Source organism: Chenopodium album, chromosome 26 (genome assembly GCF_948465745.1).
Source record: "Chenopodium album chromosome 26, dcCheAlbu1.1, whole genome shotgun sequence".
NCBI classification, from domain to species: Eukaryota; Viridiplantae; Streptophyta; class Magnoliopsida; order Caryophyllales; family Amaranthaceae; genus Chenopodium; species Chenopodium album.
This window is the reverse complement of record NC_137859.1, coordinates 36,615,137-36,641,153: the sequence shown is the minus strand read 5'-3', so window position 1 is coordinate 36,641,153 and position 26,017 is coordinate 36,615,137. Positions and strand designations below refer to the sequence as shown.

Genomic DNA, 26,017 nt, shown 5'->3' with positions numbered 1-26,017 from the left:
ATATGGCCTCCGATCAGAAGACAGGGCAAAAACATGTGCTTCCTCCTTCTCCTTGCTTCGAGCAATACCACGAGAACGTTCCTCTTGAAGAAACGCTTGATAGGCACGGTCAAGAGTCGGAGGAGGTTGTTGGGACAGCAAATTAGTCCTCACAAGGGCATACCGATCATCATCAATCCCAATTAGAAATTGATGCAAGTGTTCCTCCGCCTTATCTTGTGCGTATTTTCCAGCCACATCACACTCACATTTACCGCACTCACAACCGTGAGGTGGTTTAAGACGAGTCAGATCATCAAAGAGTCCCATGAGTTTCGTGTAATACTCCTCAACGCTCATGGACTTGGATTGGGTGCATCCGGTGATTGCTGCCCGGAGTTGTTGAAGCCGAGGTCCATTAGCCTCACAGAACCTCTTCTCCAAATAATCCCAAAGCTTTTTAGCTTCCTCAAAATAGGGTATAGAGGCAGCAATTTTGGTATCAATGGAGCGCAAGACCCACGACACCAACATAGAGTTCACGGTTTCCCAGTCGAGAAGCTTCTTCTTCTCAGTCGGCTTGGAGATCGTGCCATCAACGAAGCCGAATTTTCTTCTAGATTTCAAGGATAGTGTAATCGCTCGCGACCATGCCAAATAATTATCGCCCAACAAGATTACATGAGAGATTAGGTTACCTGGTTGATCACCCGAGCCTAAGTAAAAGGGGGATGAAGGATCGATCTTAGAGTCGTCCACCATTGTTGATAATCAATAGAGTATAGAGAGGAATAGAGATTAGAGTATAGAGATTAGAGAAAAAAAAATTTAGGGTTTTTAGGGTTTAGAGTGATTTTAGCTCCGATACCATGTCACGAAAATATTTTTCCGTAGTTTCATTAGAGTGTAGAGAGAGTATTTATACAAGTAATTAGGGCTCATGAAATAGGCCCGTTAGCTATACAATATAAACACTAAATATAGGCCCTAACACCAATGCAATTAGAGATTATTAATTTGATCTCTGCTACCTAGGAAGTGTACAAGAAGTAGTGGTAGATGCTTCCTGCATATGAGAATGTGGCGGTGTTGAGCCAGTATCACTTTTTGTAGTAGATGTTGTTTGGTCCATATCTATTAGATACATCGATGAAGGGCGTTGAGGCACCATAGAGATAGATGAGTCGGATTCAGAGTGAAGCATGTGAATTATGGTTGACATGGGTGGTCTCTTCCTAATATCGTCTTGAACACATAATAATCCTAGATGAAGGCATTTTGTGACTTCATCGTTCACATATGAATCTCTTAATGTTGGATCCATAAAGTCTAATGCTCTGTTGTCACTGTAACTTTTCCAAGCCTGCCAACAACAAATTGCAATTGATCACATCACCCTAAGTATATAATTTGATGTATTCATTATAATTTACAAGACTAATATATAAGATAATATAAGAAAACCTTCATGAGAATTGAACACTACTAATTTAACAAAGGCATAAATACTTACAAAGCTGATAAGACTTTCGCCAGATCCTGATTGATAGAAGCTGCTAATTTTTTGACCTCTTATAATCTCCAATATTAGTATACCAAAACTGTATACATCTGATTTTGTCGAGAATTGTCCATGCATTGCATACTCCGGAGCCATATAGCCACTGAAATAAAAAAAGGTAATCCCTAATCATAACTATTTTAATTTTTTTTATTAAAACATAATTCTCCTGACCAAAACCGAGCTCTAAATAAATTATCTTTTGTTAATTAAAACTAAGCTCTCTAGATTAAAAATTGAGTTTACTAATAATAAATCAGATTGATCATTCAATTTTCAAAGCTAATTAAATAGAGTAATTGATGAGATAGGCTTACTAAGTCCCAACAATTCTGTTTGTAGTCTTCTGAGTAAATTGGACATCAAAATTCTTAGCAATGCCAAAATCTGCAATTTTTGGATTCATTTCTGCATCTAGTAGAATATTTGCTGCTTTAAGATCACGGTGGATAATTTTAAGCCGAGAATCTTCATGAAGATACTGCAGCCCTCTAGCAATGCCTTTGATAATATTGTAACGCTTTGCCCAATTTAAGTAGCCTTGTTTAGCCTGATCTGTTAAATAAAGCATGTATTTTATACACATTGAAATAAATTGTAAAACAGCTTATTAACAACTTCATCTATAATTGCATTATGTATCGTACCAAAAAGGAAATAATCAAGGCTTCTGTTGGGCACATGTTCGTAAACAAGCAACTTGTCCTTACTCGTCAAGCAAAATCCCAATAGCTTGACCAGATTTCGATGTTGAAGCTTTGCTAAAAATACAACTTCATTCTCAAATTCTTTGTTACCTTGTCCAGAGGTCTTTGACAGCCTTTTCACCGCTACTTCTTGACCATTTTGTAAGGTACCCTAAGATAATTGCAAACATCGACGAGCTTAGTCTTAAAACTACGTCTTTAATTCCTGTCTCTTATGCCATTAAACAGAGTAGGGATGTGTTTAAGTACCTTGTATACACCACCAAACCCCCCTTCGCCTATCTTGTTGTTGGTTGAGAAGTTGTTAGTGGCAGCTTCAAGCGTGACCAAGTCATATTGTAACGACTCAGCTGTTATCAAATGATCAACATCTTTGCTGCTTGCTGCTCATCAGATAACAACTACAATTACTCATTTCCTAATGACTTCAGGAACCAATAAAAAAAAAAAAAGCATACTACAGTTTTGGTTGTTACCATTTTGAGGATTTGCAACATCACGTTTCTTCTTTCGTTTTATCCTATTAATCCTACAGATGCCAATACCAATGCCTATGACAATTAGCACCACTAATGTGGCAGATGAAACAATGACTGCGATAATTACTTTCTTCTTTCCTGAAAACAATGACATGAAAATATTTGATTAATGGGATAAGACATTTAACAGTTATTTTTATTTTTAAAATGTGCAGTGAAACCACAAGAGTAAGACATTCAACAGTTATTTTTATTTATAAGTTTATAAGTTTGTGAGTTTGTTGTTTAACATAAGGTATGTATAACATAATAAAACTTTCCTTACCAGTCTGTTTAGCCTCTGGAGTCGCAGCTGCAGAATCTATCACACAACATCACAATTAATTTATAAGAACGGATTATCTTGTAAATGTTGCTTGTTTGCAATATAATTTAGCCAAAAAAATAAAAAACAATATGAAATTTCAAAACCATTCACTCTGATAAATGATGGCATACCATTGCGACAGCCAATGTCACCCCATCCGCAGAGTTTAGGAATCTTAAGGGCCTGGGTTTTGGTGAGGCCAACAGCCTCAGCAAGGGCCGGCTTTTGAGACGCGTCACAAATGCAAGCCAAACTATCTAGAAGATCAGCGCTACAACAGCTATTGATATCAGCAAATTGTTCTTCACAGATGCATGATGAATTGTCTGAGTGCGCAAAAACACAGCAGGCTAGATCAGACTCAGGGGATGGGTTTAAATATTTAGCACAAGGAGTCAACGCCTTAATGCAAGACTTGCTTATTGGTGTCCCTGGATCTGTAGAAGTTTGTGCTTGCGTCGATACCCGTGACATCAGCACCACCACCACAGCCAACACCAAGATGGCCGTTTTTCCAGACCACATTTCTAGGTAGACTGGTGATCTCTTTTCAGAATTTTTTTACAGGTACCTTTCTTAAATTAATTTTTTTTTTTTGTGTATCATTATTGTGTGTCATTCAATTTCATAATCATTATTAGATGTGGAGTATTGTTAGCTCTGAATTCTGATGGCCTTTTCAGCTCATTGACTTTGGAAGGCTGGAATATCACAGCCACTATATATAAACAATACTTGTATATATTACAATGTCAATGTGGAAATGTGCACCCCTCATTCTCACTAATCTATACAATAAGAATTGTATAATTTGAGTCGAAAAAAAATTGTTGATAAATAGATATGTATACTAGTACAACGCTTGCTGCATAGTGCATGCTCCTTATTTAAAAGACAGTTCCAAAACATAAAACTTGACGCCTGACGCCTTTCCTTAAGAACATTAGAGAACAAAGAAGATTGTTCAAATCCAAAGAACATGTCTAATATTACTTATAAAATTGTAAGATTATATAGGTTGTTATGAAAAAAAAAAAAAACAAATAATATCTCAATCAACCATTTTTTCCATATCTTTTCCAGAGATCTTCCTCTTATCCTTTACGTAAAGGTAGACTTTACAAGTGTTAGAAGCTGTAACAAACGTCTCTATCTTCTCTGCCAACTCGTCTGCCAGAGGATAGGGGTGAGTAATGATCTCCATAACGTCTAACACTTGAGCATTGTTCAACGGATACTCTACTAGTTGAAGCTCATCTTGTCGTCCCTTAAATGAATCAAATTTGACGTACTTCAAGCTTAGCTTCAAACAATCAGGAACATTCTTCGGTGGATTCCACATAAATTGGTTTTCCAAGGCATAGTCTTCGGAATTACATGCATCCTCCTATAAACAAATTAAAGTCTCTAAATCAATCACCACATTACAATTTTAAGAAGTCCAATAAGATTAAGGTGCACACAACACCTAACACAGTTTACCTTGTGTAATGCAAGATGCTCTAGTTTAGGTGAATTATTGAGAAAATTTCACGAGCAATGTCCAATCGAAATATATACTTGCCCCCAATGCCAAGCTTTTCAGTTGAGAAAATGTTGGCCAAGGTAAATTCACTGCTAAATTAAGAATCTAAAATACACAAGACAAACAATTTCAATGAATTGCATGAAAACTTTACCTAAATCTTATAGATAATTTATCATAATAGATAGTCTCAGGAATAAAGAACTTACTAAAACAGAATTAGCTGATAATGACAAGTGTTTGGTTGAAGAAATTTTTTTATGAAGTGCAAACAGCCGGTTGATATGTACAAGTTCATCTAAATCTTCCATACAACAAACATCATAATCAACACGAACACTAACTATTGAATCCAAGTTCTTTAAGGAATAGCACGCGAGTGTTTCATCTTTGATACAAAGATCTTCAAGTTTCGGTGTATCAATGGTGAAGTAGTGCTCATGAACTTCATTATCACCCGTTCTCAATTCCAAATGCAACACTTTCAAAGTGGGAACAGAGATGTTAAAGGTTAAATAGATTTGTGGTTCAAGGTTTCCTCTAAGGTGTAGTACCTCTAAAGCAGGACTAGAGGAGACGAGTTTGTGTACGACAGAGCGATGATAAGGAAACCACCCCGTAAAATGAAGAGTCTTAAGGCATGGGAAAGAAACTATGGAGTCAATGATCTCGACTTTGAAATGTGACTTCAATTTAAGGACTACCATTGTGTTATAATTGAGAATGCATTCAGGGTATGTAGGAACAACATTAGTAACTCCGAAATCTATAACATTGCTACCCATCTCCAAAATCAGTTGTTTCGGTTTCCTATTAAGTGCAGAAGATATCCATCCATTGATACGGGTAATAAGGTTGTCTTTTATTTCGGGAAAAAACAAATGAAACTTTTCTAAGTATGTTGATCTGCAATGGCGAAGAACATGATCCACCAATCCCTCAAACTTCTTTAACCCTTTCTTTTCGATCCAAATAAGTTCCAGATTAGTTACTAAAGTCGTCCATAATATTCTCCATCTCGATGACAAAACACATGTTTTAACTGCATCTTCTATAGGAAGCAAAGAGAGGATATTACCCAATAAATGATCTGGCAAATCGCTAATCTTGTCTATTCCTCCTCTTAGTTTACACTTCTTGTTCTTCGAGCACCTTAGATTACGTCGTCTCTTCATGTTGAATCACTGATGTTTGATTGATAACTAATATACCACCATCATAACACAATAGATTAGAAACATGGATATAAAATCGTTCGCAATCTCGTCTGTATGATGAGATTAGCTTAGGGCCTGTTCATATTTACTGAACTGAGCTGAACTGATTGGAACTGAACTGAACTGATTGGAACTGAACTGAATTGAGCTGAAATAAATATTTTATGTGAGAGGGAAATTAAAAGCTGAACTGAACTGATTGGAACTGAATTGAACTGAAATTAAGTAAATGTGAACAGACCCTTAGTATAATAACAGCTTCAGATCAAAGTAGTGATATCGAAATTTTAGTAGAATAATTATGTTACCAGTGAATTATTAGTGACAAAATATATATATAATTAGTTAACTTTTTTTTTTTTAATAAAAAAATTATGTACTACGGTATTTGTGTTCTAGTAGGGAATAACAAGACAATATATGATCTCCATTAATCAATGCCTGTACTTATATGATCAATTAACCTTCCTATAATGAAGTAAGGCTCCTAAATCTCGAATATCATCTCCAAAACTTAACAATTAACTTAGTTGATTGCCTGACAGATTTATTTGGATGATCATAATTCAAAGAAGAAGGAATAGAGAATGAATTAAAACAAAATTCTATCAATGACAAAGAAAAATTACAAATCGCTTGATTAAAAGAAAAATCTCTCGTTAAAACAATTTAATTAGCAAAATTTGTAACAATATTGGAAATTGAAAGAGATGCACAACTATTAAGAAGACTTACAATTTATAATGGTATGAATCCCTTCTTCGGTTATGTTACATACATGAAAGTGTATTTGGGCGTGTGAGATATCAGAGTAATGGGGTTTGTGCGGGGTTGGTTGAGACTTGAGACTTTATAAATGGAGTTGAGTACCCAAACGATAAAAATTAAAAAGTTCACCGTAAAAAAAATCTAATATATATATTTATATAAATAAAGTAGGCATTTTTCGAGAACATTGAGAGCGCCACATAAGAAAAGGTATATTTTCGACCAATGAAAAATTAGATTTCTATTTTATTTTAGAATTAAAAAAATCGCTCGCCACTTAAACAAAAGTGACGAATGAAATTTTAAATTTTTGCCACGTAGGTAAAAAAGACGAATAGTAATTTATTAGGATTTTAATTATTTATAAACACTAAATTTTATCATTTTTGTTTGTTACAAAACTAAAAATTATCTTTAGATATTAGGATTTATATTATTTAAAAAACTAAAACTATATTTTGATATTTAAAAATTATAAATTATCATTTGATGTTAATGGTTTTATGTAAATATCTGATGATATGATAATTTCATACAAAATTTCAAAACTTATAAGGCAAGAAAAAAATTAAGAGATCACCAAAAAAAATATTTATATACAAAATGTATATAAAAATTCATGCATCGCACGCCACATAAGCAAAAGTAATATTTCGATCAATAAAAATTTAGATTTATACATTAATTTAGAATTTAAATTTTCATTCGCCATTTACAAAAAAAAATTAATAAATGAAATTTGAGAATTGAAAACAAAAAAATAGTAATTTAAGATTTAAATTGTGAAAAAAAAAAACAAAAATTATCTTTTATATTATCTTTTACATTAGGATTAATATTATTTTAACAAATAATTAGAAATTAAAAAATAGATTTTGATTTAATGATTTTATCTAACTATCCGAATGAGATAATGTTTGTTTCAATTTATAAATTCAAGTTATATATACTTAAAATTTAAATAAGAATAATTTAAAACTTAACAAAAATATTTTACCCTAAATTAATGTTAAAATAATAGAATAGAAAATAAAAACAAAAAATATTAAGAAATTACAAAAAAAAATACACAAAATGAAATATTTAAAAACCGTGCATCGCACGAGCTTACATCTAGGACGTAACTTTTTTTTTTTTTGACCAGAAGTACGTAACTATTAAAAGAGGTTCTATTTGTTATCTTATTTCTCCGTATTTTATCACTTGCTCGTACTTTTTGCACGACCTAGTTTAACTCCATTTAAGTGAATGGATCATACACTGCTACAGTCTACACTATGAAAGCCCAACTCATGAAGTGATACACTTTGGAAGTCTCTTATTTACCCCGTCACCCACTCTCAACTCCTACATTCAATTTCTACCAGTTCATATCAAATCTGCAAATCTGAAAAAAATTCTTCATCATTCATTAGGTTTTGGTGCAATTCTTGTTTGATGGTTGATTATTACCAAGATTATTGCTTGAGAGAGCGTGTTGGAAGTGGAGAGAGATTGTTGCTTGATTTTCCCCCAATAAAACTAAGGCAACAATCTCTCTCCACTCCCACCAAGCTCACTTTTATCGGGCATATTCATATCTCAAAGATTACAGAAGGTTTGCAATTTCAATCTGTCAATTATATATTCTGTTTTAGTTGATTTATTCTTTTAACAATTTGATTTGATTTGATTTTACCCCAGATCTTTGCTCAAACCCTAATTTGATTGATTCGCTGATTTATTCAACGATGGATTTGATTGATGATTCCTTATGCATAGAATTTAAATTGATTGATGAATTGTTTGATAGATTATTGAATTTAAGATCTGGGGTTTCTTCTAGTTTTTCTATAGATCACTTTTTCTCAGGAAATTTTGGATTTTTGATGCGATCATTGAATTTGATTGAAACTTGTTTGATTTTTGGTATTTTTGTTTCAGTACCATGTTGAATTGTAGGTTTGTACAAATTTAAGTATTCTTTTGTTTTAGGTGCTTGTAATTTTGTGAGCGGTGTCCATTGATTATATGATATTGAAAGAAAATAAGTTAATTTGAGGGAAATTAGATATTAAAGTGATAGCCTTTATCAGCCTTTTGAATATGGTACTTGATCACCATATATTGTACCAGTATTTGTTGTGTTTCTGATATTGGATCATGTCCTAGGTATTTTGTGCATTGCAAGGACTACCTTGACATTTACAAGTTTGTGGAAATTTTTTTGGTCATGTCAGATTGTTTAGACTATTAAAACAAATATAATCAGTAAAAATGTGAGCTTTCATCCTTTTCATGTCAGTGTGTTTACTTTTCGACCCGTATTAAACTTATGTTTAGTGCCTGTAGGCATGTACTTAATTTTACCTTGATTTTGAATGAAGTTGAGGTAACTGGCTTCTAGATAGTCCTGTCCAAGTTCTATGGTGTTTTTCACAGGGATTGATGATCAGTGCAGCCTGATGAAGTTCCTGCTTTGAATGGCATTGGATTTATTACTCCTAATTAAATTCTGCTGATTTTATGGAGTTCTGTCTACCTCCCATGAACATTAATTAAAGGTCAGAGCTGTGGAAAGAATTGGACATCTAAGGATATGTTTGAAGCTCTGGATGGTGATAAGCTCATAGGTTGGCATGCTTTCATTGTGGTCAAATGAATTTGATTGATTTGAAAATTTATAGGTTGAGCAAGGACTTTGTATCTGTTGTCTGTATTTTTTGACTTAAATTTCCATATTCTTTTGTCCAGATTTTGGAATTAAGCTTACGTTGTAATGGCTGCAAGAATCTATGGAACAGGTATTTTTTATCTTAGTGCAATTCATCTCTTGAACTGTTGCACCTATCTTCCTTCATTACTTTATTATTAGGTTATACTTTCATTTTTAGTTCTCATAATTACACATAACTTTTCTGATTAAGAGAAGACTTAATCATTCATTTGTCATAATATATTCCAGGGGATACTATACTTCTTAATGTGTGTGTGTGCTTTGTAATTGAATTGTGTGGTTTCTGCATCTGAAACTTACTCTAAATACAGAAGTTAGAACTTTGTAACTAAACAAAGGAGGTTGGATTTTGAGTCTGCTTTTTGTTCTAGGTATAGATGGAAAAACCTGTTGCATGAATCACCTATCTAATGGCAACTTATAGATGGAAAAACCTGTTGCATGAATCACCTATCTGATGGCAACTTATGATAGCAGAAATGTAAAATGAAAGAGAAATTTTGACTGCCACATGTTTCTATGTGTTTGTTTTCATGTGTGGGAACATGTGCAATGATTTATGTAATTTCAGACAAAATGATATTCTATGCTGCTAGTTAACTCCAAGAACGTAAGAGATATTTTAGGAAGCAATTGATTTAAGAAACATGTTGCTAGAGATCAATGACATGGTTGTCTCAACCTATTTGAAGAGATATTAGTGGTCAAAGAAATTGCACAACCATGTTTGCCTTACATTATGTAATAGATGTAGTAGCAAATAAGCAAATAGCTGATGTGAAGTTTCTGTGAAGTTACTAGCCTTGCAAAGTCAAGAAAACAACTTTTTTCAGTCTAAGTTCAAATTCAAAACTAAAATATCTGTTGTGACACTTGTCAACCGCAGAATTGCTGCACAAAATGCTAAGTAAGAAGTTGCATTTACTTTACAAATTTGCATCATCTAATTACAACATGATGACCTATGCTTATCCTACAAATACATGTTTCATGTGACTTATCTATTTCCTAGGGACCTTGAAATTCTTGAGGAGAAACACGATAAGAAAGGAAAAAAAAGAACTGAAGACACGGAAGGGAGGGTATAGTGAATTAGTGATGAGGTTAATGAGTTCTGTTCAGCAGATTCCATACGGGAATGATGGTTTCGAGTTATTTGGAAGTCTTGGGGTTATGTTGGTGCTCCTGTGTATGATTATCATGTCAATTTCAGTCATATCCATGCTCGTTTTTGCGTGTGCCGATGATGGTAAACCTAAAAAACATCGCTCTGGAGGTGCAGGGTGTGGGGGCGGTGATGGAGGAGGTGGAGGGTGTGGGGGTGGAGGTGGTGGAGGGTGTGGGGGTGGTGGTGGAGGCATATGTTAAAATGTTGTAAAATATTGATATAAGTTTCCTTTATGTATTCTTTCCCCTCTTAAACCTTTAGCTTTGTTGTAATTTGTGCGGTATACCCTCATAGTATATACGTCTATATGTGTGTTATGTGAGTGTACACGATGTTGTGCATATATACCTCTGTGATTTAGTCTAGAATTTGCTATTAGAATCTAGCAATAAATAAAACATGCATAGTTTGTCTTGTATAGAAACTATATAAGTTTCTCTATTTATATTATACTTGAGTACTTCATAAAAACCTGAGTACTTAATAGCTGTAAGCCTACATTAATTGCAGTGGGAATTCTATTTACAAGATAGAATGTATTTCTGCTAGTGGCTGATAATTGACTAAGCTGCAATATAAGCACTTGCATTGTATTATGTCAGCATTTGTAATTATCTATGCTAGTTTCTAAATTTCCATGGATTAGATGTGGTGTTTTTCTAAACTTTAATTTTTAGCTATTTCCATCCTACAATCTGGCTTAAATTTATACCTCTTATATTCTCCTTATTATAGACGCTATATTCCATTTATTAAATGAGTGATGATTTGATAGTGATAGGAGTTCTTTCCTTTTGTAATCTACTCTTTCCTACCCCTTCATTTGAGATGAGTATCATGTTTCAAAGCTGCATATTCTTTACACTAGAAAGGAGTCATAACTTAATTATCCATGATAATGCTTTTAGAGTAAAATGATCATTGATGATTCATGCCACGATTAGTTTGGTCTGTCCTTGAGAAATTTTGGCAGTATTTGTCTATTCAAAGAGAGGAAGAAAAATTCATGTAAGGGCAAGAAGATAAGATCACCATGAGATATTTCAATGAAATTTTAATCAAAGGAACACTATAGCAAACCTTTATTTCTATCAGAATTCACCCTCCCCCCACGTTCTGGGATAGTTTTTCCTCTGCCAGGCATCAAATACTCCTCAGATAGGACCCAAATGATATCACATTTTACCCTTATTGAGAATACTAAGGTAGCCATTTAGACCACATGGAATCGGAATTCCATTGTAAGTCTGTAACATGTATATATTGGTCAACTGCGAACTTCACATCCAAAAAAAAGAAAATCCACAGGTACCCTTTATGAACTTGTGTTTTGTCTTGTAGTTAGTTTTCCTTGTATCTTGTAATTTCCTGGTGCGGTGGCCTAAATCTTATGGACCATAGGGTGATGGAAAAAATCTTAGAAAAAGCTATTATAGAGACCGATTTCGATCTCCCAATAAGCAACTAACTGGAAGGAGGCGTATGAGCGGCGAGAGGAGAGACTAAAGGAGGAGTTTCAGATTATGACAGATATTGAAAATCAATCTAATGCAGTGAACTAGTTTGTTTTGAATGGAATTCTAAGTATTTCTCCTTGTTAGAACTCTGCTGATATTAATATCAGAGCCGTGGAGAGAAAACTTCAAATATCTAATGATTTCTTAAGCTGTGTTTCTGGATGATAGGTTAGCATATATATTTTCATGACTTACATTTATTTCAGATGAACTTGATTGACTTAAATTCTGTTATATTGAGCTCAGTATATCTTTTTATGTATATATGTTGTCTGTATTAAAGCTCAAACTTTAGCTTACACATACAATGATTTTGTGCTAGTTTAAACTACCTTGCACTGGGTTTTATGACAGCTATGGTACAGATTCTCAACTGACTAAAATTCAATCATTTTCTGACTGCAGCACCTCTTCCTCCAACATAGCTAGCTTATTAAACCTATCTTTTCATTTACATTCTACAGAGAAACATGCATGCGTATGAACAGGAAAGGCGGTCTTGGGATGATGGTTTTGATGAGGAGCATAGTATGCTTGTCTATTTGCAGGTATGTGTTACTGGCCAAATTATAATTGACATATTGTTGAAGTATAGCCTTCCGAAACAACACATGTAAGTATCCCACATTTATAATGGAAGAAACAGTAAAAACACTTTTAAGACTGTATAAAGCTAAGGGGATACTCCTCTTATTGCCATATGGCTTTGGCTAAGGAATCTTCTTAGACCTGTGAAGTGGACACTTTCTCTTTCTCTCTCCCTAGCTTGATGATAGGTGCGGCCCAAACCCATATATTACACATAGGAAGTATGGACTGGAAATATAAAAATCAATTTTTGCAGTGTGTTTAAACTGTGTTAAGTGTTTCAATAAGAATGATGTAAGTACACAAAGGAGAATGGATTTAATTGCAGTAATGCAATTAAAATCTTTAGTTACCAAAATTTCTGTCCTATGTAAAACCTGGGATGATGACCTACCTAATGACATCTTTGGATGGAAGAGCTGCAAAAAAGAATAAAATTTTCAGATTGCTAAAGTTCTTTGTCTTTATGCGCTTGAGAACGTATGATTGTGACCACCAATGCACAACACAGCATCCCAATGCAGATTAGTTGTCAACCTTGAAGAATGATCTAATAAACTTGTGATTTGTCGATATTGTTTGATGTCTGACCAGTCTGATTTTTAATGGATTTTGTGTTATATTTGTCGATCAGGGTACGGTTTATGCAATTTTCATGTTGAATGCTCTTTAGTGATTACGATAGGAAATTAGGAACAAAAAGAAAATTGAAGCACGATACTGTCCAAAAGCGTAGGACAATCGGTAAGGTTTAACTTTAAAACCCACTAAGATAGAGACTTAGCCTTTGTAAAGGAGACAATTAGGGAGATTTCAAAACCCACTAAGAAAATGGCTAAGTAGACAATTTGGGAGATTTCTTTTGTAAGGAGTAACTTCCTTTGTAAAGTCATTAAAGCAATATGTACTCAGTCTAACACTAAAAACTAGTTGTGAGACTGGTTCATAAGCTGACTTTATGAGTAGTATATATGTGTCCTTCAGAAAATATAAATATAACATGATGACCTCATTTTATGAGATGTTACTTATCCGATCCTACAAATACCCAACCCTGAACTTCGATCTTGAGGGGAAAAACAAAAAAGTGAGAAAGAAAAGGGTGAAGAGGAGATATTCCAAGTTTATAATAGTGATACACAAATTCACCATTATCCCAGATATTTTACCCTACTATCCCCTTAAATTCCCTATCCCAACCTTATTTATAGGTTCCCTGAGTTTCCATGTTACCTTTGTGACATTCTTTTTAAGTATATTACATATATAAATTTCGTAGCCCTTGCTAACAGGTTTAAGTGATGAGGCTTTTGAGTTCTTTTAATGGTGAGCATGTTCCATATGGGGGTGGTGGTTTTGAGTTACTTGAAAGCACCCAAGGTATGTTGGTGCTGCTCTGTTTGATGGTTATGTCTATATCAATTATGTCCATGATTGTATTTGCGTGTGCTGATGATGGTGAGCCTGGAAAAAATCGTAGCAGTTATGGTGGAGGTGGATTTTTTACTAGTAGCGGTGGAGGAATTGGTGGTGGTGGTTTTTTCGATAGTAGTGGGGGAGGATTTAGTGGCGGTGGAGGTGGAGGATGTGGTGGTGGAGGAGGTGGTGGCGGCGGCGGAGGTGGTGGAGGAGGAGGTTGTTAATTATAATAAAACATCAATCTACATCTCAGTAGCCTTAAAAGACATGATCAGTTTCTGATGAAGAGTTTCTTTACTATGAGTTTCCCTTTCTTTAAACTACTACAAGATTCATTGTAACATGTCATATTTCTTGTGTATACTTGAAACATTCCTTAAAAGATTGTGAATACCGCGTCAAAAAAATATTAAGCCATCAGCCATGGGATAAGGGGATTATTACAGGTGCCCAAACCTTACTGTTTGAAAAAACTATTGTGTATAATTTGAGAGTAAGTGAAAAAAATTAGTGTGTATAATTTGACAGTTTGTAAACTATAACATATGTAATTTTTTAGTTATTTGACACGGAAAGATATTATGTGTTTGATTTTTTGTTCTTTGTTTGACATAGTAAATGTTGAATTCCACAAATTATTAGTATGAGTATGTCCTGTAAGTTTTAAATAATGGACATAGTAGCGTAATAGTGACAACCTATATTATATAATAATGTGTTAAGTTTATAAATCCTCCGGTTCTTAGAATTCTTCCCATTAAAACACAAGGTTAAAGTTATTATTATGTAAATAAGGGCCATTGATATTGACAATTGATTTGGGCGTACTTTTTTGGTCAACATATATCAATGACCCTTATTTACATAATAATAATTTCGATGGTCAACTATTGGCAATTTGACATATGAACTTAGGAAGTATGGACTGGAATTATTTGAAATTCACTTCCGCAATGTGTTTGAACTGTGATAAGTGTTTCAGTAACTGTTGTATGTAATGCATGTAGAATGCTCTACATGTACAAAAAGGAGAATGATTTCTATGCAGTTTAGGTACAATATATTTTGTTCTTGAAATTGCTGTCCTTAACATATCATAATTGAAGTTGCCTGTCATGATCATCTACTTGATAGCATCTTATGAAGTTATGATGGAAGATCAGTGAAAATGTATGAGAATTTCAGATTGCTTATTTGTCTGTGTGTTTGCTCACCAACGTCTTATGCTTGATGAGCATATGTACCTGTAATGTAAAATTGATGTGTCAAAATTGCGTTGGGTGCTCTGCTTTTATAGTGTTTTCCGAGTCTTAAATTCTTGAGATTTTTTGCATCATGTTGTTAGTGGTTGTGATGCAAATTCTTTGAATATTATGTTCAAAGTTCTTCAGAGATTACGATAGGAAGTATAGGAATATAATGTATTTAGAAGAAAATCGGTTAGCTTCAACATCTATGTACGTCTTCCTCGTAAGGAGACTTTTCTTTATTGTCTAGAAAGTAGAAAGTTAGAAACAAATATGAAGGAAAATTCCGAGTTTGTAGTAGTGACAGTGACACAAATTTTACGTGTCATTGTGACATTCCTCTATTATATATATCCTCTTAAATTCACAAACCATTTTTTATAGGTACTCTGCGTAACCAAACACCCATTGTGACATTCTCCTATATTAAGTTTATTACTCTTGTAAATTTGGCAGCTCTTAGAGTGAAGAGATGAGGCTTTTGAGTTCTCTAAATGGTGATCATATTCCGTATGGGGGCGGTAGTTTTGAGTTAATTGGAAGCACCCAAGGTATGTTGGTGTTGCTATGTTTGATGGTTATGTCCATTTCAATTATATCCATGCTTGTATTTGCATGTGCTGATGGTGGCAATCCTGGAAAAATGCATAGCCGCTATAATGGTGGTACCTATACTGGTGGTGGTGGATGCGGAGGAGGCATTGGAGGAGGAGGATGTGGCGGGGGTGGAGGAGGAGGATGTGGCGGGGGTGGAGGTGGAGGATGTGGCGGGGGTGGAGGTGGAGGTGGAGGATGTGGCGGTGGTGGAGGTGGTTGTTAAAGTATATATATTAACATCAATCTTCGACTCAATAATTGTCCGTTCCTTTTCTTTGAACTCCCGGTTGTTTAAGTCGTAGTTAAACATCAATAATAATCATTCGTTCCTTTTTTATAAACTCCCATTTTTTGCACTTTTTTTTAAGTAAATATACCAAGTACGGAGTATATTGTAACATATAAGTATGTACTTTGTTTTATGAGTTTTATATGTGTGAAACTGTTTGCAAGGTGGTGGTTGCTACTTGCTAGGCTTGCAAACGTTATTATATTTATTAATTTTATTTTATTTTTGTGCACACTAAGCATTATTATGTAAATAATTACTAGTATTATGTATGATATGAAAGTATGGATATAAACTACAATAAAATTTCTATTTGGAAATGTGATATTCCGTATGAAGTAATAGTATCTTTTCATTAGTTGACATAATAAAATTACTCGTTTTTTTTTTTAATTATTTTTTTGGAGAAGTGAACGTAGCCCTAAGCTAGGTTCCTTTTCTATGATCTAGCAACTATAGTTCTCAGAACATAACAGAAACAAATATAGTTCAGACTTCAGAATTTCAGATTAATACAACAATTTAGGCATTAGCTTGGACGTCAGAGGCTTAAAATTCGTCTTGCAGAAACCATTAGTAACCCAGACTCAACTACAATCGTCCATACCATCAATGTGTCACCCTGAATTTTATCCTGAACACATTCCCACAAATATGTTTATTAGTCTTGAAAGGTCAGAAAAATCAATCCTGCATCAGTCTAAGTTTTGTTGAAAGCACCATTAATTGCTGCACACGTCGCTAAACAGACTATGCTTAGGAAGTGTGAACTGGATATAACTTTTGTAGTGTGTTTAGTTTCAACATGTAGAATGTTTAGTATTCTGCATGTACACAAAGAAGAACGGATATTAGTGGCAGAACTAATGAACTATGCAATCAAAATCTTCTGTTACCAAATAAAAACTTCTGTCTTATTAGGCAAATGATGTAAAAACCTGTGATGATTGTCTACCTGCATTTGTGCTTGAGCGCGTATGCCTGTGACCACCAATGCACTAATGCACAACACGTACTGTTTGGTTATGGTTTGATGCAATTTTTACGTTGGAAACTTGTGGTTTGTCGAAATTGTTTGATGTCTGACTCTTGATGGCTTTTTTTTTTGTCATGTTTGTTTATGGTTTGATGCAATTTTTATGTTGGAAGTTCTTTAGATATTACTGTCAGAATATATGAACCAAATGAATTTTGAACCAAGATACTGTCCAAAAGTGTTGGTTTTCAACATTCACTAAAGATTGAGGCAAGGAGACTTTTCCTAATTCTAGTTTTCTGCTCCACTTTTTTCTGTTGGGTCCGTCTTAATAATAGTCTCATTTAGGCTTAAAGTGAAAAAACAGAGTTTAAATAAATTTTCTTACAAAGTTAGTGATTAAGAAGATTTCTTGCCGTGAGGTGCAACTTCGTTTGTAAAGTCAATAAAACAATCTGTACGCAGTCTAAGGTGTGAAAAGTCAATAATAGAAACTTGTTGTGAGCCTGATCCATAAGCTGATCGAATTTATGATTATAGTATGTCCTTCAGAAAATATAAAAATAACTTGGTGACCTCATTGAGATATTTACTTATCCTATTATTCCTATATATAGCAATTCATTGTCCTCTATTTTGATTCCCTTAACTTTTTTTTATAGTAAACACCTTTGTGACATTCGTTTAGAGTAAATCACAATTATAAAGTTCGTAGTCCTTGCTAACAGGTTTAAGAGATGAGGCTTTTGAGTTCTTTCAATGGTGAGCATATTCCGTATGGGGGTGGTGGTGGTTTTGAGTTACTTGAAAGCACCCAAGGTATGTTGGTGCTGCTATGTTTGATGGTTATGTCCATATCAATTATGTCTATGATTGTATTTGCGTGTGCTGATGATGGTGAATCTGGAAGTAGTCGCAGTGGTGGTGGTACCTATACTAGTGGTGGATTCTTTGCTGGTGGCGGTGGAGTAGGAGGTGGAGGATGTGGTGGAGGAGGCGGAGGATGTGGTGGTGGTGGAGGATGTGGTGGCGGTGGATGAGGTTGTTAATGTATAGTAATACATCGATTATGACTGAGTAGTCTTAAAACATCTATTTAATTTCTAAGAAGAGTTTATATCCAAAGCTCCCATTCTTTGAACCATCATATTCATTGTAACATACTAGCATAAGAGTAGTTTGTTTGTGTTTGCGCGAATGTTGTGTGTAAGGTGGCTGCTGCTACTTGCTGGGTGCCCATTTCTGAATATGAAGATCTGAAAAATATATTGAGCTATAAGCCATAGGATAGGGGGATTACTGTAAATAAAAATTATTGTGTATAATAATATTATGTATATTATAATATGTTATCTTTTAGTTTTGTGAGTGATACATGATATGTGCACGATCATTGTTCATTGTTTGACAAAGTAAAAGATACGAGTATAAATTACAAAAGTATTGCTTCAAAAAAAAAAAAAAACACAAAAGTATTGGTGTGAATTTTTTTTGACTTATAATTATAGTTGACAATTTGACAGAGTAATGTAATAACGACCTACATTGTATAATATGCTAAGTTTATTTATAGCTTGTCCGCTTCTCAGAATTTTTCCTACCTATTAACAATTATGAGGTCAAAGTTGAAAATCTTTAATAACAATAATATGATTGAAGAAATATATTAATTGTCAAAAAAATATATAAGAGCATTGAAAAATATATTTTCTTAGTTCTTAAGAAAAAATATGATTGAAACCTCATGTAGAAAAGAAAGGTTTACAGAATCTATCATTGTCTAGTTAGAAACCTATCCGTCTTTGATAGATGGATTGATGATATGGAAACTCACCTCTGCACGTCTGGAAAGACTAAAATCACTAGATTAAGAACGTTGCATCTTTGCAGGTAGTGATCATTCCTTCTTTATAAACATACCTTGGCCTGGTTTCAAGCCTGCTTCCATCTATTTTAGCGACTTTTAACTTTCTTACGCCGGTGGGTGTACTAATAGCCTACTAGGCATAATGATCATGGCATCTTCAACTGCTTTACACTTTTATATAATTATGTATTAAGTTGGAAAAATGTGTGCTGCAGTAACTGTTATATATGCACTGTATGTAGAATGCTGCAAGCAGACAAAAGAAAATGAAATTATGTTGCATGAGTTATGCAGTGTAACTCTTAATGTGTTAAGTGTAAGTTGTTGCAGTAGCTGTTAATCCTGTTATATGTAAGCATGTTGTAGAATGCTGTTATAAGTATCCAAAGGAAAATGAATATAAGTTGATTGAACTATGCATGCAGTTTAAGTACTACGAGTACTTCGTACGTATTTTGTTCCTGAAATTGCTGTTATGTCCTAACGAAATATGGATGAAATTGCCTGCTATGATCATCTACCTGATAGCATCTTATTAAGTTATTATGAACAGTGAAAATGAATCAGAATTCAGATTGCTACATATGTCTGTGTGTGTTAATTCGCTCACGAGTGTCTTATGCTTGAGCATGTGCCTGTAATGCATGATTGATATGTCAAAATCATTTTGGGTGTTCTGCTTATATGGTGTTGTTCGAGTCTTCACTTCTTGAGATTTTTTGCATCATTTTTGTTAGGGGTTTGATCATTGATGCAAATACTTTGAAAGTTATGCTCAAAGTTCTTTTGAGATTGCAATAGGATATTTATGAAAATGATTGATGTATGTAGAAGCAAGATACAGTCCAAAAACCTAGGATATGATCAGTAAACTTCAACTTCAACATCTTCTGCTAAGTAATGTGCTAGGGAGACTTTTCTTTAGTGTCTAGAAACAAAGGAGAGTTTTACGTACTCCACTTTTCTTTTAAGTTCATTTCACATGACATTTACTCTATTTAGGCATGGAACAAATAATTAGAGACATAGAGGGTACGGTTTAAAGTTTTTACTGTCTTTAGATTAAAAAATTAGCAATTAGGGAAATTTCTTGCTCTGAACTTATATGATTCCCTTGACATTTATTAAGAAAGCAACCTTTTTTCTACATACACTGTAACACTAAATAGGAGTACAATTAATGAGACTGGTCCAAAATAGTATTGTTGATTTATTCTATAGTTCCCTGTTTCTTTTAATTTTCTAGGGGATCCTATGATACTTCCGGGATAAACAAGACACAGAATTTGCGTATTATTGTGACATTCCCTTATTATATATTTTGTAAGAAGTGTACATCCTCCTAGCTTTGCAAACCTTTTTTTTTTTAACAAGTAAACCAAGTAACCACAACACCAAGTGTATCACTCTTGTAAATTTGGCAGTTCTCACTACTAGAGTGAAGTGATGAGACTTTTTAGTTCTCTAAATGGTGATCTTATACCGTCTGGGGGTGGTGGTTTCGAGTTATTTGAAAGCGCCCAAGGTGTGTTGGTGTTGCTATGCTTGATGGTTGTGTCCATTTCAATTATATCCATGCTTGTGTTTGTGTGTGCTGAAACTGCTGATGGTGGTGATGAACCTAGAAAAAAACGTAGTGGTTATGTTGGTGGTACCTTTACCAGTGCTGGATTCATTACTAGTGGTGTAAGTGGCAGTGGATGTGGTGGAGGCAGCGGAGGAGGAGGCGGAGGTTGTGGTTGTGGCGGAGGCGGAGGAGGTGGAGGTGGAGGCTGTGGTGGTGGGGGTGGTGGTGGAGGATGTGGCGGGGGTGGAGGTGGAGGATGTGGCGGAGGTGGAGGTGGCAGTTGCTAAAAGTATTAAACATCAAACTTAGACTCAACAAGTCAACAAGAATAAGTTTCTTTTCTATAAACCTTTATTTGCACTTACTTTAGGTATATCAATAAATACTTTGTTTGGGTTTGTGTGGAAGTGTTTGTAAGGTGGTGGTTGCTACATGCTAAGTTGTCAAAACGTTATTAAGGTTTATTTTTATTTTGTTTGGTGTGCTTCAACTTATCGTATGTATAAAAAATTAATGTGTGTCATAATATGACAATAAAAATATAAATTATTATAAATTTATGTTATAGCTTTTTGATATGGAAATATGATAGTTTAACCGTATATATTCATAATTTACGCACTAGTATAAAGACTCAGTATTCGTCTTGCATGAATCGACATTGTAATTGAAAAATTATACATATTATGAATGTGAGTAAATATTACTCCGTATCTTTTATTTTATAATAACGCATTCATTAGTAAAAATGACCTCCAAATCTTTTTTTTTTTTTTTTTTTTTTTTTTTTTTTTTTTTTTTGACAGGCAAATCATTTTTGTGAAGGTTGCGTTGTTGACTGTTCAGGTTCAAAGTTATGTAAGTTGGTCATTGAGAAAAAGTAAACTACTGCATTTTTAATGAATAATTCCATGGTCCATAGTTGTAGTTATCATAAGTTCTTAGAAAAGGTCATTATTCCAATTCATTCAATAACAAAGAAATGGAAGATAACCATGTGTTACATTATCAAACTTGGAAATTCTATGTAAATTTTAATTCATTCTGACTTAGTTATCTCCCCAAAAAAGCTAGAAGTTATCGAGAATTGTCAATAGTTTTTCTTGCGAAACTAAGTCGCCATCATACATGTTTGAGTTCCATAATAAACCTATTCATATTAGTCCGATCCAAATACACCAAGTAAAGTTTGGTAGAGTTAATGGGGTCTCACATTGTGATTTTGAAGTTACAAGTTCGAGTGATTGGAGCCACTTTGGATAAACCTTTCTTTGCACTTACTTTGGATACATCAATAAATACTTTGTTTGGGTTTGTGTGGAAGTGTTTGTAAGGTGGTGGTTGCTACATGTTAAGTCATCAAAATGTTATTAAGGTTAATTTTTATTTTGTTTGGTGTGCCTCAATCAAGATTTTGTATGTATAAAAATTAATGTGTGTAATAATATGACAATACTAATATAAATTATGATAAATTTATGTTATAGCTCTATGATATGGAAAGATATAATTTAACTTTGTATATGTTCTTAATTTTATATGTTCATAACTTACGCGCTAGAATAGAGACTCAGAACTCGTCTTGCATGAATCGACATTCATAATTGGTCGACATTATAATTGAAAAGTTATACATATTACGAATAATATTGTTGTATCCTCTATTTTATACTAACATATTCATTAGTAAAGATAACCTCCAAGACTTTTTTTTTTTTTTTTTTTTTTTTTTTTTTTTTTTTTTTTTTTTTTGTGAAAGATGGTTGTTGATTTTATTGAAGTTGTGTTATTTATTGTTCAGATTCAAAGTTATGTTTATTTGTTGGTCATTGAGATAAAAGTAAACTGCAATATTAATTAATTAATAATTACATGGTCCATATGTCAATATATGTAGTTATTTTAGGGTCTGTTTACATTTACTAAATTGAGCTCAACTGAACTGAACTGATTGGAGTTGTGAACTGAACTAAATTGATTGGAGCTGAACTGAATTGAATTGAGCTGAAATGAATATTTTATGTGAGAGGGAAATTAAGAGCTGAACTGAACTGAAGTGAACTGATTGGAGCAGAATTGAACTGAACTGAACTGAAATTAAGTAAATGTGAACAGGTCCTTAAGCTCTTAGAAAAAGTCATTATTCCTAACCATGTGTTACATAATCAAACTTGGAAATTCTATGTAAATTTGTACTTCAATCTGACTTAGTAAATTCCTCAAAAAAGGCTAGAAGTTAATACAGGTTATTAATATTTGTCAGTAGTTTTCCTTGCTAATTCTGCTCGCCATCATACATGTTTGGGGTGCCAAAATGAACCTATTCATTTTAGTCCAAATACTAGGATTGGAGCCAATGACGGAGCCAGAATTTTCCACCTAGGCGAACGGATTAAAGGTGGCGTACATTCTATAAATGGACAAAATCTTTTAAACGTTCAAAAATTCTACGCGGCATTCTGAAATTATCCGAAACAGTATAATCTGTGAAAAGATCAACCCTGCCTCAGTCTAAGTAGATTTTTGTTGGTGCACACGTCGCTAAACAAACTATACTTAATTCCTTAAGAAATGTAATCAAGTAATAATTAATAACTACTTGGTTTTATGAATGACTAATACTTTTGCTACAAATACATGTACCCTTAAGTTCTTTAAAGAAGAAAAAGCAACAGAAAAGAACTAAAGGGAAAGAGGGGAAGGTAAAGTGATGAGGCTATTGAGTTCTTTTCAGCATGTCCCGTATGGGGTTGGCGGTTTCGAGCTGCTTGGAAGTGTTGGTGGTATGGTGGCGTTGCTCGGTTTGATGGTTATGTCCGTTTCAATTATTTCCATGCTCGTTTTTGCGTGTGCGGATGATGGTGAAGATAGCCGGGGAAAACATCGTAAAAGTGGTGGTCGTAATCGTACTAGTGGTGGATTTTTCTTTGGTGGAGACGGAGGCGGTGGCGGAGGCGGAGGCGGAGGCGGAGGCGGTGGTTGTTAAATGTACATATTCATGCTAAAGTATTTTCATGAGAGTTCTTCTTTACCTCTACATTATTATGTGTGTTGTAAAACTTGTAATTTGTGACTATTGTGAGGAATATCAATTGTACCATGTAGCAATTTAAGTCTATGTGTTGTGTACGTGATTTTGTAGTGTGAAAAAAAAAATATTGTGTATAAGTTAACATTCTTAACAATATATGTGTGAATGTGATAATACTTTCTCGGTTATATTAGTTGACATTATTATATTTTTGAAAGGTTTTCTTTTATTATATACTCCCTCCGTTTTGAAATATTTGCTCCGTTTCATAATGTGTAGAGTTTTAGGAGAAATTGGAAGAAGTAATAATATATAGAGGGAGAGGGGAAGAATAAAAAAAAATATAAAAAAAAAAAAAAGCAAAAGTAGTTGAGAGAATTGAAGTACAGAAAATGTGATATTAATAAAATGTAATTTATGTTGGGTCCAGCCACTAGGTGAGAGTAATGAATTAAATATTGTAAAAGTTATTTAAATAAGGAAATGGAGCAAGTATTTGAAAACGTCGAAAAAGGAAAGCGGAGCAAGTATTTAAAAACGGAGGGAGTAGTAATTTATACTCCCTCTGTTTTTTTAAATGCATCACTTCCTTTTTATGGGTGTTTTTTTTTATATACATCACTTCCTTATTTGGCAACTTTACACTATACTTTTTATTTTTTTTTGAACTTTATACTACACTTTAATTTATCATTTCTTTCTCTTACTTTAAACCCACTTAAATTATTTAATTATTTCTCTTTCTTCTATGGTCTCCACTTATATAATAAAAATATCTACAAGTTGGTGCTTCCGGTTCCCCGACCTCGGCGGGTTGACCAGGAGCCTCCTCTAGTTGCTTTATGTTTTGTTTTTTCTGTTTATGCCTTGTGGATAGAAAGAAATTATAGGAGATACACAGCTAAAGCTCAAACTTGGCAACAAGTGGCTCTATCCCTCACATTGTTTTTTCTTTCATTGTTCCCATCTTACTTTTAGTATAATAAATTATTCGCCCACTCACAATATTATACTCCCTCCGTTTCAAAATGATGTTTCTGTTTCGTAAATCGATGCAAATTTTTACCCATCTTTGACCACAAATATCTTTAAACTAACATTAGCAAAAATTATAAAAGTTAGATATTAATAATCTGGTCACCAAGTTGAATCAAACTAAATCCCACATGACTAACTCAACCCTAACACGGACGTTTATGACAACATATAATGATCATATATGGTTTCAAACGGCATTATATGACCCTGCGATGTATTCCTTATGGTTTCGAGGCTTTTCGCTACCATGCCCCGAAACCTCAAAATTTCCTTAAAAAGCGTGGATTATAGCCTTCAATTTTGTAATTTTTTGACCTTTTTTTGCCCGGAAATAAAAATTGCCGAGATGTTTATCATGGTCCCTAATACCCTCCAAAAGTCCAATTGGGTCGGTGGAACCGTCCAACATGCCCTTAGACGGTCATCTTACATACCCGTTCACAACTTGCAGTGATTTCGTAAACTCAAGCCTACCACGGACGTTTATGACAACATATGATGATCATATATGGTTTCAAACGACATAATATTACCCCGAGATGTATCTTTAAGGGCTCAAGGCCTTTTCTCCACCGGGCCTCGTAACCTCAAAATTTCATCAAAAAGCGTGGATTATAGCCTTTAATTTTGTAATTATTTAACCTGTTTTCGCCGGAAAATAAAAATTGCTGAGATGTTTACCATGGTCGATAATACCCTCCAAGAGTCTGATTGGGTCGGTGTAACCATCCAATATGCCCTTGAATGGTCATTTTACTCATTCATAACTTGCAGTGATTTCGTAAACTTAAGCCTACCACAGGCGTATATGACAACATACAATGATCATATATGGTTTCAAACGGCATTATATAACCTAGAGATGTATCTCCCTTAGGGTTTCAAGGCTTTTCGCAACTAGGCCCCGAAACCTCAAAATTTCCCCAAAAAGTGTGGATTATAGCCTTCAATTTTGTAATTTTTTGACCTTCTTTTGACCAGAACTAAAAATTGCCAAGATGTTTACCATAGTCCCTAATATCCTCCGGGAGTACAATTGGGTCGGTGGAACCATCCAATATGCCCTTAAACGGTCATTTTACCCATTCACAACTTGTGGTGATTTCGTAAACTCAAGCCTACCACGGACATTTATGACAACATATAATGATCATAATCATCATATATGGTTTCAAACGGCATTATACAACCCTGGGATGTATCTTTTAGGGTTTCAAGGCTTTTCGCCACCGTGCCCCGAAACCTCAAAGTTTCCTCAAAAAGCGTGGATTATAGCCTTCAATATTGTAATTTTTTACCTTTTTCGTCCGAAAATAAAAATTGCCGAGATGTTTATCATAGTCCCTAATACCCTTTTAAAAGTCCAATTGGGTCGGTGGAACCATCCAACATGC

General features: G+C 34.1%; 1 protein-coding gene and 1 long non-coding RNA gene across 2 annotated transcripts; one reads left to right on the top strand and one right to left on the bottom strand.

Moving 5' to 3' along the window:
• Positions 1–4,144: 4,144 nt before the first annotated feature.
• Positions 4,145–5,793, bottom strand: LOC145617157 (F-box/FBD/LRR-repeat protein At5g22660-like). Its single transcript, XM_081671840.1, has 3 exons — positions 4,828–5,793; positions 4,658–4,723; positions 4,145–4,480 (listed from the first exon to the last, which is right to left on the bottom strand). The coding sequence occupies exons 1-3, from the start codon at positions 5,791–5,793 to the stop codon at positions 4,145–4,147; spliced, it is 1,368 nt and encodes a 455-aa protein (XP_081527966.1).
• Positions 5,794–8,095: 2,302 nt separating this feature from the next.
• LOC145616348 (uncharacterized) lies at positions 8,096–10,449 on the top strand. Its single transcript, XR_014107629.1, has 4 exons — positions 8,096–8,200; positions 9,025–9,215; positions 9,337–9,386; positions 10,332–10,449. It is a non-coding gene; the product is annotated as an uncharacterized LOC145616348 (long non-coding RNA).
• Positions 10,450–26,017: the final 15,568 nt, after the last annotated feature.